Consider the following 13,399-nt stretch of genomic DNA (forward strand, 5'->3'; position numbering starts at 1 on the left):
CGAAGAAGGGAGGATAGCCCACCCTCACAGAATCTAAAGAGCACCTTCTTATGCAGGCTTATCCCTTAGAGGCGTGGCCCAATAGACTCCTAGTTGATCTAAAGTAGAAGTAGAAAATGCACTTGTGTGCTCTATCTTTGCTTTTGAAGTTTAAACTACCCTTCAATGAGCACTCCTTTCCGGTAAAATAAAATGAAAAAACAGCCTAGGTGTACTTACCAAATTTTTATTAATACTTAGTAGGATCTATATAAGTATTTTTGCAATCATCACAAAATCTCCCTATTTAAATAAAATGAATGAACCCACATAAACACAGTTAACTGATCTCTGACGAAGGAACAAAGGCAATAGGATGAAGTAAAGACAGATTTTTCAACAAATGATGCTGGGGCATCCACATGCAAAAAAAAAGAGAAGAATCCAGACCTTATAGTCTCCACAAAAATTAACTAAAAATGAATCACACACCTAAATGTAAAATGCAAAAAATGGTGATGAATTTTTCATGGGTCATGAAAGGAATGACTGATAAGGTGGACTTAATTAAAATTAAAAACTTCTGCTCTCTGAAAGCTGGTATCAAGAAAATGAGAAACCACAGTCCAGGAGCAAATATTTAGCAAAGCACATCTGATAAGGGCTGCTTGTTACCCAAAAATATACAAAGAACTCAATGTTCAATGATAAGAAAGCCACCCATTTAAAAATGGGCCAAAGATTCTAACAGACCAGACACCTCACCAAGGAAGGTGAACAGCAGCAAATAAGCACATGAAAAGATGCTCCGCATCATACGTCATTAGGACAATCCGCACTGAAAGGAGATTCCAGGACATGCCTATTAGGAAGGCCAAAACTCAGGACACTGACGCCAAATGCTGAGGATACGGCATGGCAGGAACTCTCATATGTGGCCAGCAGGAATGCACAATGTTACAGCCACTCTGCCAAACAGTTTGCCATTTCCTTAAAAAACTAAACATATTCAGGGCACCTGAGTGGCCCAGTCGGTTAAGCATCCGACTTCGGCCCAGGTCATGATCTCACGGTTCCAGAGTTCGAGCCCTGCATCGGGCTCTGTGCTGACAGCTCGGAGCCTGGCGCCTTCTTCGGATTCTGTGTTTCCCTCTCTCTCTGGCCCTCCCCTGTTCACACTCTGTATCTCTCCCTTTCAAAATAAATAAACATTAAAAAAAAACCCTAAACATATTCTTGTCACATGATCCAGCAATCACACTCCTTGGTATTTACCCAAAGGAGTTGAAAACATGTCCAGAAAAAACACCTGCAGATAGAGATCTATAGCAGCTTTATTCATAATGGCCAAAACATGAAAACAACAAAAATGTGTTTCAGTAGGTGAATGGATAAATAAACTGGTGCATCCAGACACTGAAATATTATTCAGCACTAAAGAGAAACCATCATCAAGCCATGAAAAGACATGGCAGAAACTCCAATGTGTATTATTAAGTGAAAGAAAATACGAGAAAGCTACACACTGTATGATCCCAAGTCTATGACATTCAGGAAAAGCTGAATCTACAGAGACAGTAAAATGACCAGGGGTTGGGTGGGGGAAGGAGGATGAGATAGGCAGATCAGAGGAGACTGGGGAGTGAAAATACTCTATATAAACCGTAGCGATGGATAAATGTCATTACACATTATACATTTGACCAAACCCATCTAGGGAGTGAACCCTAAGGGAAACTATGGACTTTGGGTGATTACAATGTCCCTGTGTAGGCTGAGCAATTCTAACTGAACCACGCAGCTGGGGGAGGAGACTGACAATGGGGAGGCAATGCACGTGTGGGGACTTGTAGGAAATTACCTTCCTCTTTATTTTGCTGTGAACCTGAATCTGCTCTAAAATAATAGTCTTTTTTTAAACAGTATATTCTGTTCAATAATTAAGTCAGGAATAAATTACTTTACAATGTAATTGTTACAATGTTAACAGTCTTCAATGTACTTCATAAAGTTGTAGTACTCTTTTTTCAATTGATAATAGACTGAAACACCAAAAGGTAACTCTAGAAAACCAACTTCAGAGTCTGGGTTTCAGTGTTAATTCTATCATCCATTCACTCTGTGTTTACAGAGCACATGCCAAATGCAGGTTCAGTGACCAACAAATTTCTGTTTCAAGCACAACAATGGTAATAAAAATAGCAACAAATGGATCACTCTCAAATAGAAGCAAATCCAAAACTGGATTCTCAATCCAGTTTTGTCTACTTACAAAAGTCCCTTTACCTTTCTGGGACTCAATTTCTTCATCTGTAAAATGAGGCATTTAAAAACGGACTCCAAAATTTGGATGCAGAAGTCAACCTGGGGAATTTCACAGTCCCCAGGCTCTGATACACTCATTGGCCACATGAATCACAATTTGGGGGACTCTGAAATTCTATGATTACACTCACTCTTGTTTAAAAACAAATTACATAAAGCCAAGGATGAAGTCTGAAGCTGATGCTCTACTTAAAAAAAAAAAAAAAGATGTTTTTATGATTTGGGAAAATATAGTGATTAATATCACAGACATCTAGAAATAAATGCTAACATTTTGTTATAATTGCTTTCGATTCTTTTTTAATGGAAGAAATAAAACCATACAAATATGGCTGAAATCTTCTTCGGACCCTCTCTCAACATTCTCTCTCTAACTGTCCAGAAGCAAACATTATCATGAGTTGGATAGGTATTTTTCTGGCCTATATTATACTTTTATTGCTCTTTTTCATTCAACACTGTTTTTTAATATTCTGTGTTTTGAGAGAGAAAGCAAGGGCAAGAGGAGGAAGGGTAGACAGAGAGAAGGGGGCAGAGAGAAAGAGAGAGAGAGAGAGAGAGAGAGAGAGAGAGAGAGAGAGAGAGAGAGAGAAGAGAAGAGAAAGAGAAAAAACTCTCAAGGAGGCTCCATGCCCAGTGCAAAGCCTGATGCGGGGCTTGATCTCACAGCCCTGAGATCATGCATAGCCTGAGCCGAAATGAAGGGTCAGATGCTTAACTGACTGAGCCACACAGGCACCTCTCAACCCTGTTTTTTAAATCTGTTAATGTTGATAAAGCCAGTTAACTTATTCCAACTGCCATCTAGTATTTGGCTTGTTCATTCACTAAGGCAACGAATATTTACTATTTATTAGTAAGTACTTGCTATGTGCTAGGCAGCTTATCAGGCAGTCTAGATTCAAGAATGAACCAACCAAACCAAAACAACCCTGTCCTCATGGTACTCACGTTGTAAAGGAGGACACACAGTGAACACAGTTGAAATCACACACACAGTACATTCAATAATGATAAATGCCAAGAGGGAAAAAAAAAAAAAGGAAAACAGGGAAAGAGGATAGCAAACGTCTAAGAAGAGCAGGCTTGCCATTTTAGTAGTACAGCCAAAGAAGTTTTCACTGAGAAGACAACTTCCAGTAAAAAATGAAAGGAAACGAGGGAGCTGGCCCTGGGAAAGGCATCTAATTCTAGGCAGAGGGAACAAGTACAAACTGGGAGTGGGCCTGGCATACATAAGGAACGGTGAGGAGCCGGCAGTTTCAGCACACAGGGAATGGGGAGACCGTGAGAGGAGGGACAGAACGGGTGTTTAAGAAGGCCAGACTCTGATCTACGAAAACACCTCAGCCACCGCTGCTTTATCAGTGGACACATGGTATCTGCAGTTCTGTGCCATTAGAAACCACTCTGCGTATTTCCCCATGTGCGCGTGTTGCAAGAATGTTTGTGTGGTACACACACTTAGACTCAAGTGATTACAAGCATGTCATAAGCATATGACAGTGCTCTCCAAGTTGGCTGCAACCAATTCTCACCGCCAGTTTATGAAGAGTTCCTGTTAGGACATACACAAATGCACCAACACTTGGCACTGTGGGGCTCTTTAATTTTTGTCAATCTAGAGTACCCAAGTGATGCCACATCGTTTTATTTACTCATGTGCATGAAGGTCTGTTTGAAAACTCTCTCTTCTGCTCTTGGTTTCATTTTTCTAACTGTACAATTTTAAGTTCTAGGAAATAAAACAATTTATTTCTATTGCTCATTCAGGATTTCTCTTCTGTGAAGTGCCTATTTATTTCTCTGGCCCATTTTCTCCTGGGTTTCTAACTTATTGTAGTACTTTGTATATTCTGGACATAAATCCTATCAGACATATATGTTATCTATATGACAAATTATCTCCTCCCAAACTATGCTTTCAGTCATGGTGTCTTTTGACATACAGAAGTTTTTAGGTTTTATTTACTCAAATTTATTACGTTTCCCCCAACCCCAGATTTGTGCATTGGGTATTATTTTAGAAATCCTTTCCCACCTCAAGGTTGAAAAGATAGTCTCCTATAATTCATCCTCGATTTTAAGTTTCATTTTTTGTAAGAAAATAAGGAGATGCTGACATCTCAGTCACTGAAGTATCCTCAGACCCTCACCATTGCTATGGGCTACCTGTCCTCCTCAGACACGCACGGCCTCACTGCTGTGTTTAAATATCCTGATTATGGAACTGAAGATTCCCCTCTCACATTCTTGAGCTCTGCACAATTTTATCCAGCATTTTTACACATAAATGTACATCCTGTCCACAGATTCCTCACAAAGTTATATGCATTACTTCCTGAATGTAAATATAAAAGAAACCTACCTTTGTCCAATTGCTCCTTAGAATAATGGCTCTCTTTCCATCACCAAGTGCATTTCTAAAAAGAAAAACAAGAAATATTCATTTTTGTCTTAAATAAAGGCATCTATTTGTACAACTTGAATTTTCCAGAAATGGCCTCATTTAAACAATTTTTTTTAATTTTTAAAAATCCATATATGTCCATTATAGGAAATTTGGAAAATACAGAAAAGTAAAACAACAGGAAAAATTCACCCAGAGTCACAATCACAACTACCTAGGAATAACTACTTTTCTTACGTCTGGAGTTATTTCCCACACATATCTATATCTATGTCTTATTATTTGCATGGTTTTCCTGCACTATTTTTGCACATCAGCCAGACTTCTGATCTCTAAAACTATAACTCCCAGATCTTTCACACGTCAGCTAAGTCGCAGAGGACAGAGCATAAAAACTGAAATACAGATGGGAGTTAAGTTCAATACAATTGCTAACTCTCCTTGGGATTATGTAGGAAGTTATTAACCGCTCTGGCCCGCTTTCTCATATGTAAAATGAAGGTGATAATTATAATTATTGTAAGCCAATCCTGGCAATCTCACTCTCCTTTCCATTGACTAGTTCTGGGGCAGTCCTATAATCTAGTGCTGGCCAATGAGAGCTCAGAGGGCTTATCACTCTTAAAAAGAGATTACAGGGAAGAACAAAACCAGGTAACTTATACTACCAGACGGCAGTACCTTCTAAGAGACTATACAGTTAAAAAAAAAAAAATGTCTATCTAAAGACAGATGACCTGACCAACAGATTAGTACAAACAAATCAGAAACAGATGCTGAAATGCAGTCACCTGATCTATGTGACAAACATGACCACTGCCGTGCCTGGAGAAAACATATAATCTTAAGAAATAGTGATGAGGCAATTAGACATCCATGTCCATCCTGAGCCCTGCCTCACACTCAATACAGAAACCAACTCCAGGCAGACTATACATCTAAATATCAAAACTAAAAAATCAAGCTTTTAAAAGAAACAACATTTTGGTGACGTCAGAGAAAGGAAAGATTATAAACAGAATCCAAAAAGTGCTCATGATAAAGGGAAAAAACATATACGTAGGACTATATTAAAGTTAGTATCTGTTCGTGAAAAGAAAACATCAAAAGTGAAAGGCAAGCCACAGAATGTGAGAAGCTATTTGTAATACATATATTTGACCAATGACTCACATCCAAAATAAAATTTTAAAAACCTAATTAAGACATTCAACTCAAAAAAAAAAAAAAAAAGATCCAAACAGGCACTTCACAAAAAGAGACTATCCAAATGGTCAATAAGCATATGACAAGATGTTCAACATAAATATCCTTGATCAACTTAAGGGAATACGAATTAAAATCACAGCAACGTGTCATTGCATACCCATTAGAATGTCTAAATGAAAATGACACAAAATAATAAGTGTTAGTGAGGACGTGGAACTGAAACGTCGTATACTGCTGCCAGGAGTGTAAAATGATACGAGCAGACGGGAAACTACGTAGGAAAGCTGCATGTTGGCATACCCTCATCGCAGCAACTCCACTCCTTAATTATAGTCTCAACAGAAATGAATACGTATGTTCACAATGATACTATCTGTAAAAGCCGAATACTAGAAACTACCCAAATGTCCATCAACATTAGAATGGATAAAATGTGGTATATTCATGCAATAGATGAACACTTTACAACTACATGCAACAGTATGGATCTCAAAAACAATGCTGAATGCCAAACATGAAAGAGCACATACCGTATGACTGTTTATATTGCATAAAAACAGGCAAAACTAACCCGTGGCGTTGGAAGCTGGGATAGTAGTTATCCTGGGGGAAGAGGTGGGCAGACTGGGAAGAGGAACAGAGTGGACTGCTTGGGGCTGTGATCTGGGTGCTGATCTTACACATGTAAGGTGCGGGAACCTTAGACGTGTAAGGTTTCTGAAAATTCAACCTATATACTTATGAATCGTACGCTTTGCAGTATGTGCAACTTATTTTGAAGATTACAAGAGTCGTTCTTTTCCTGGAGACTAGAATGTTCAGTTTTAATGTCTGAATCACAGTAGCCAGAGGAGGCAGCCTGAGGTCCAAGTCACGCAGTGGGGCTAGAAAAACCCTAGGTCTTTGAGGGCATTGTTGAGCCACTAAATATATAACTCTAGAGCCACATACTCCGATTTCTTGAATGAGGTTAAGTTTTCTTCACCTTTTCAACAGGGTTTTCTATTATTTGCAACCGAACACATCATAATACAATGGCACACCTCATCTCCTCACTACTTCCCTCCCCCACATACTTTTAGCAGCTGCCTCTACTGTCAGCATTTCCTCTCATCCCAACCCACTCCAACCCAGCATCCATTGCAAGCTTCTCACAAACAGCTCTCCCTATGGGAACTAAAAGATGTTCCTATTGCTCAGTCGAAATTCCATTTGGCTTCTCAGCAACACCAGGCACTACTGGCCACTCGCTCTCTTGCTTCCATGACATCATGCTGCCAGTTTTCCTCTTACCTCTCTGGCTGCCTCTTAACAGTCTCCCAGGCAGGTGCATCTTACCTTACCAGGCCACTATTTGTGTCCCTCAAGGCTCAGTCCTAGTTCGTGCAGTTCATCCTCATTCTAGACCCAGTGGGTTTCAACCCTGGTTACACATGAGTACTATCTGGGGGCTGCTAGAAGCCCAATTAATTAAAAATCTCTGGGTTGGGGATATTTCTTCCAAGCTTGATTCCAGGGCTCAATAACAGCTGAGAACCACCTCCCCAACCAGCCTCACCCATATCTATAACTTCAAATCATCTAGGTTAACCATCTCAATATCTGTCTCCTGCCCAAACCTCTCCCTGGAGTCCCAGACCCACATAACTCATTGCCGATGTAACATTCCAACTGAGATACTTCAAGGACACTTCAACTCAGGATGGCCAAGAGTGAAGTCAAGTTCTACTTCCTACAAATGTATCTCTTCCAGTGATCTCAGTATTAGGGACTGAGCCCATAATCCATGAAGCGGCTGAAGGCAGAAACTTCTTAATAGTTCCAAATAACAAACTATAAGCAACCTCTGTCCCTTTTTCTTTCAAAATATTCAACTCTTTCCACTTCTCCATTCCCACTACCATTACCCTGCTCCAAACTACCATCATTTCTGACCTAGAGAACTCCAACAGCCTCCTAACCCACATTCTTTCTGCATCCCCTCCAAACCCATTCTCCTCACTACAACTAGATTGATCATTTTAAAGTCGTAATCATGCTATCTCACCTCAATTTAAAATCCCTTACTCACTTCCTGATGCTCTTAAAGGCCAACACTCTTAATGTAGTCTACAAGACCCTCCTTGGTCAGGCCCCTGACCACCACTCCCCTCTTCCTCTGTATTCAGGCTACCTGGCACACTATTAACTCCATGAATGCAACCTCTTCCCTCTCACCACTGGCCTACTATCTAGAACACAGGAACTATGTCTGTTTTTGCTCATTTCTGAAATAGCTAGAATCAGAACTCCAATCATACTGGCTGAATCAATGTTGAATGCTATTGTTATAATTAACATAATATACAATATTATGGCTGTAGTACTATAGCATTACAATCACATACATTGTAAATACTATATGCATCAGTGTGCATGTATATAAATATATAAAAAACACTAACATATTTTCACACTTGCTAGCACATGACCACATCCTCCTACTAACACAAAGTGAGCGTGGTAAATTACACGGGGTTACTGTTCATCGAACCTAGTAAGCATGAAACCTAAATACTCTGGAGAGCAGGTACACCTTTAGGAACAGCAACACCCTAAACAATGCATCTATGAAAACAGGAAAACTCAAGAAATACAAACGTCTACTTAGCCTTGAAGACCATGTGACATAACAGTGAGAGTACTGAACAGAGGGTAAGAGAGAGTTCTAGCCCAGATGATCCAACTAAATACATGTTACATGGCAAAGTCTTATTTCTCCAGCCCCCTAACGTATTTCTTCATATACAACTTGGTGTATTTTGCCCTAAAATGTTAGGAATGAATACGTATTCTCCCTTCCTCTAGCTTCCATGTAGATTTGCTAGACCAATTATTTCTCAGCTATTTCTTTCCCTATCCCTAACTTTCCCCTGGAGGATGAATAATAACTACGTAATGGGGGAGGAGGGGCACTAAACATATTGACATAGCCTCTTTTTCTCTTTGGAATCTTCTATTGCACACCTTCATAAAACCAGATTCCCTTTTCCTCCAAGCTTAAAGCTCACAAAGGTCACTACAGCCAGTTCTGTCTGTGATCATGGGTGAACTAGTAACAAGTCACTTGGCCATGAGACTATCTTGATAAGGCTCTGTCTCTAAAAACTGTAGCAGCATTAATGGTGAGACTGGATCACCAATTGCCTGTCTTCTGTTTCACCTCTCAACTGATTCTGGACTCAGGAGGGAAAGGAGATACTAGTTACTGACTCTCTCAAATCACAATATATGTAAGGACTTTGCAAGACATAAAAGGATTATCACTTTTTTTCTTTATTGTAAGTCATCACTATCCCGGACTGATCAGACCAACAAAGAAATAGTAATACTCCTCCTCAAGTTCCTAGATCTTACAACGAAGCGACAAAAGCAGAATTCAGATGTAATGGTCAGTCGCTGCCAAATATGCAGTGACTGATAACCATCAACTGAATAAAGATATACATTTTATATCAAAAGTTAGCATCTGGAATTTAAATTATATAAGCTCTTTCATTCAAGTAAAAGCAATCAGGAATTTATCTATAGATATTCTTGTACCTGAGTGTAGACCATAAATAAAAGGATAATCATTACATGGCTGTAATTTTTTCTAACTAGAAATATTTTATATTCTAATACAAACTGAACAAAGCACAAGTAATCCATTTCGTAAAAGACTATGGAGCCATGAACATAAACAATGGTATATCTCTATATACACTGATATGCAACAAGCTCCAAGATTTAAGTATGGGAGGGGAAGTACAAGAGTGTGTACAGTAAGCTCCTTTGTTAAAAAATATACATATATATATATATATATGTATGCACATTACACTGAACCAAACGAAACTGCCTATATTCTGACTTATAAAAATGGCACCTGCTTTTGATTCAACATAATAAGCGCTTATATAGGCATGAGACATTAGGGAAATAGACATGGATCTGAAAAGAGGAATGAGGGCAGGGGTCTAGGCTCCGCAAGAGTTTTCAGTTTATTCTTTTGTACTCTTACTTCTTCTAATGCACATTTATTACTGCTTTTTAAAAAGGGGGTTAACCACAAAGATTGAAAAAATAAATTCAAAAGCAAATTCAGTAGCTTGTAAAAATAAAGAACCCACAAAAGAAAGGGCAGAATGAACAATAATCTACCAAACCAAGACACTCACAGTGATGCTCCACACACACACTAGGATGTTTTTTACGTAGGCTCCACACCCAACGTGAGGCTCAAACTCATGACCCCAAGATCAAGAGTTCAAGAGTCACACATGCTCTACTGACTGAGCCAGTCAGACACCCCACACTAGGATTTTTGCAATTCTCCCAGGAACATACAATTGGCTTGATTTATGGCTCCGGCCTCAGAGAAAATTCAGAAAAACACAAAAAAAAAAGTCAGAAGTCATTTAAAATCTATCTTCCTGCTACTAATCACAAGTTGGCCCTATAGAAGAGAATGTCCTATGATGGGTTATTAAATACTAAAGGTCAAAGCAAATACTATGTTTAAAGTTCCATAATTTCCCAAAGTAAATTAAAGAACATCCAAGGCTAACCTTTCCCTTTCTCCAATTACATTTCCCCTTACACAGTTTCTCACATCCCATTAAAGACTGCAGATTTCCACATGTGAGCACCAGAGGAATGAAACAGTAAGGAGGCGGAGCCTAATCACATACCTCACGTAAGTAACTACAGAAGCCGCAGATATGCCTAACTGCTTTTTCTAGATTCTCCTTTAAACTAAAAATACCTCATTACTTCAATTAAAACTATCACTCTATGATGCTCTGTAACAGCCGAATCATATTTGAAAAGCGAACTTCCGGAAGATGTGAATAAAAGGACATCTCAGCCACACTGAGCAGTTTAGGGTACACTGCACAGTCCTGGGCCTGAAGTATTCAGCAGATGCTGGGGCAGGAGGTAGTGTCTTTCCACACACACCGCCCCGCTCACCCCAACCCCGCTGCCCAGATTTCCCAAGGGCAACATCCGCAGTCCTGGAGGTGCACCCGTCTGATGAATGGGAAGAGTTCAGGTGGGCTCCTGGCCGCACCTACATTCACAATTTGATTTGATCGGATTTACAAACCGCACCACCACAGCCCTGACCGTTTCAGAATGAAGCATTTTCCCCCACACACGTCACCTCCAGCTCCCCACCACTGGTCTTAAAATACTTATTCTCTTCTTTCAAGATTACTTTTCATTTATCTATCTTTGATGTTTAGGAATACTGCTTTCTTCATCTTACCACCTGCATTTTGAATTCCACTCTATCACTTTTTTATCACATATTTCAAGTATACATAAAAGTACAGAGAGTAACATTAATATAGTCAACACCCATGTGCCAGCTTAGCAAGATCTTCACATTTTGCCATATTCACTTCAGACCTTTCGGCAGAACTCTGTTACAGTTGACATCCACTGTGTGCCATCTTTCTCATCTCCGATCCTTTCCCTCCTTCCCTCCCCAGAGACAGCCACTCCTGGGGTTTAACATGCCCATGCATTTAAAAAAGTTTTAATACATACTATGTATTAATTGTTGATATGTAAGTCATTTTGCGTATTTTGAACATTATATAAATGGCATCATACCATACAAATCATTCTGCAACTTGCTTTTTCACTCAACATTGTCATCATTGTAACTGCTACATAAAATTCCACTGTATGAATATACCATCATTTGTTTATCCATTCCCCCACTGATGGACATTTGAGTTGCTTCCATTTCTTTACTCTTACGAGCAATGCTATCGTGAAGGCTTGCACGCATCTTCTTGGGGACACATCTGAGTTTGGAGGATGAGCCTAGAAGTGGGTTGCAGAGTAGGCACATCTTCACCTTGCCAAATTGCTGTCCAAAGTGATTGCACCAATTTACATTTTCTCCGGCAGAGTATGCAAGTTTCCTTTGTTCCACATCCTCTCAAACACTTGGTATTATGAAGCTTTAAAAATTTTTGCCAATCTGATGGACATGAAAAAAAGACTCACAGTTTGTAATTAGCATGTCCTATAAGGACTCAGGTGTATTGACTATATGAACCATTTGTTTTTTTCTTTTCAGCTTTCACATCACCCTTTGATTCTACCACCACCTTTCCACGGGGATTAGCAGTAGAGACTCTGCATCCAGGCTGTCTGGTTTAAATTCTGGCTCCATCATACCCCCCTACGATCTGAGGACACTTTGCTTGACCTCCTCCTTCCTGTTTCCTCATCTACAGAGCCAGGAGCACCCACCTCACAGGGTGGTGGAGGGCTGTGGAGCTTGTGCGCATGAAGTGCCCAGCACAGCACCATGGGGGTTGGATGCTTTACCCCCAGGTGTCCCACAGCTCCTTAGCCAGATTTCCAGGACACATCTACCAAACCTCAGATGTGAGAGGTTCGAAACATCTCAACCATGCTACCTCAGCTAAAGGGCATGGGCCCTACTGCTGTCAATGACACAAGTGAATCACTGGCAACATGTTCCTTTCTGAAGTCACACTATCTACACTATCTATTCACTTGATCAGGAGTGAGACGTACTGTGGAATCAGAAAACATCCCTAGGTTACTGAGCAAGTCATGTAAACAATGTGCGAGACGGTGGGAAACACCGACAAACCTGGGCGGCACAATGTTTCTGACATTACATTGGCATCCAATATATATTGGTGACCATCTAAGAAGGAAATGCTGCTGACCTGCCTCTAGTGAAAACTTCGAGGTGTCAAACCACAAGCTAGACCATCAGGAAGCAGGTACAAGGATGGACGCACAGCCCTGCTCTTGACCTTTACCTCTCCAGGCTACCTGGCTTCTGTAGTTCTACTTTGATGCATCTCGTTTGCAGTACAGTTTTAAGAGGATCCTCCTTGTGTGTCTAGCATTCAACCCTCATGGAAGAGGGCAGAAACCCCCTGGCTGGCCTCTCAGCTCTCGGGGCTCCCCTATGCAGAGCGGATGACCTTTTGCCCAATAAACGTTTCGATTTTCACAAGAGGCTAGCCAAGTTGCCAACCTATGCATCGTGAAAGCACACAGATTCACCAACAAACAGCACAGGCTATCTGCAATTCTGGACCTAGCCAGACGCAATAACCTAAGGCCATTTGCAGCTCATTTCTTGTCAGAACCAGTTGACAGTGGTATTGATGGAAGACTGTGTCAAGCCCATCCATTCCTCTAGTCTAGATAGCCTCGGTTTATCCTCGGCTTAAGCCATCTAAAAGCTGCATAACGTTAATACAGCGGTATTCTCCGAGGTGGTTGGATTACTGGTGATTTTTATTTTCTTCTTTTTAAACTCTTGTATTTTCCAAATTTTCTACCATGAGAATGTGTTCTGTTTATAATAAAAGAAAAACAAATGTTATTTTTAAAAGCTACATACTTGGAACATACTCTCTTCCCCACTCCCACCCTCCCGCATCCCAATGT

The 13,399-nt window shown here is 40.2% G+C and overlaps 1 protein-coding gene across 6 annotated transcripts in view; it reads right to left on the bottom strand.

Annotated features, from left to right (window-relative positions):
- TTC3 (tetratricopeptide repeat domain 3) overlaps positions 1-13,399 on the bottom strand; it is a 115,406-nt gene that overhangs the window by 77,132 nt on the left and 24,875 nt on the right. For all 6 annotated transcript variants that reach the window (XM_029938971.1, XM_029938970.1, XM_029938975.1 and 3 more), the window contains one exon: positions 4,673-4,727. In XM_029938971.1, the coding sequence (XP_029794831.1) occupies positions 4,673-4,727 (55 nt within the window). The remainder of the gene's footprint in view (positions 1-4,672; positions 4,728-13,399) is intronic.

Source organism: Suricata suricatta, chromosome 5 (genome assembly GCF_006229205.1).
Source record: "Suricata suricatta isolate VVHF042 chromosome 5, meerkat_22Aug2017_6uvM2_HiC, whole genome shotgun sequence".
NCBI lineage: Eukaryota > Metazoa > Chordata > Mammalia > Carnivora > Herpestidae > Suricata > Suricata suricatta.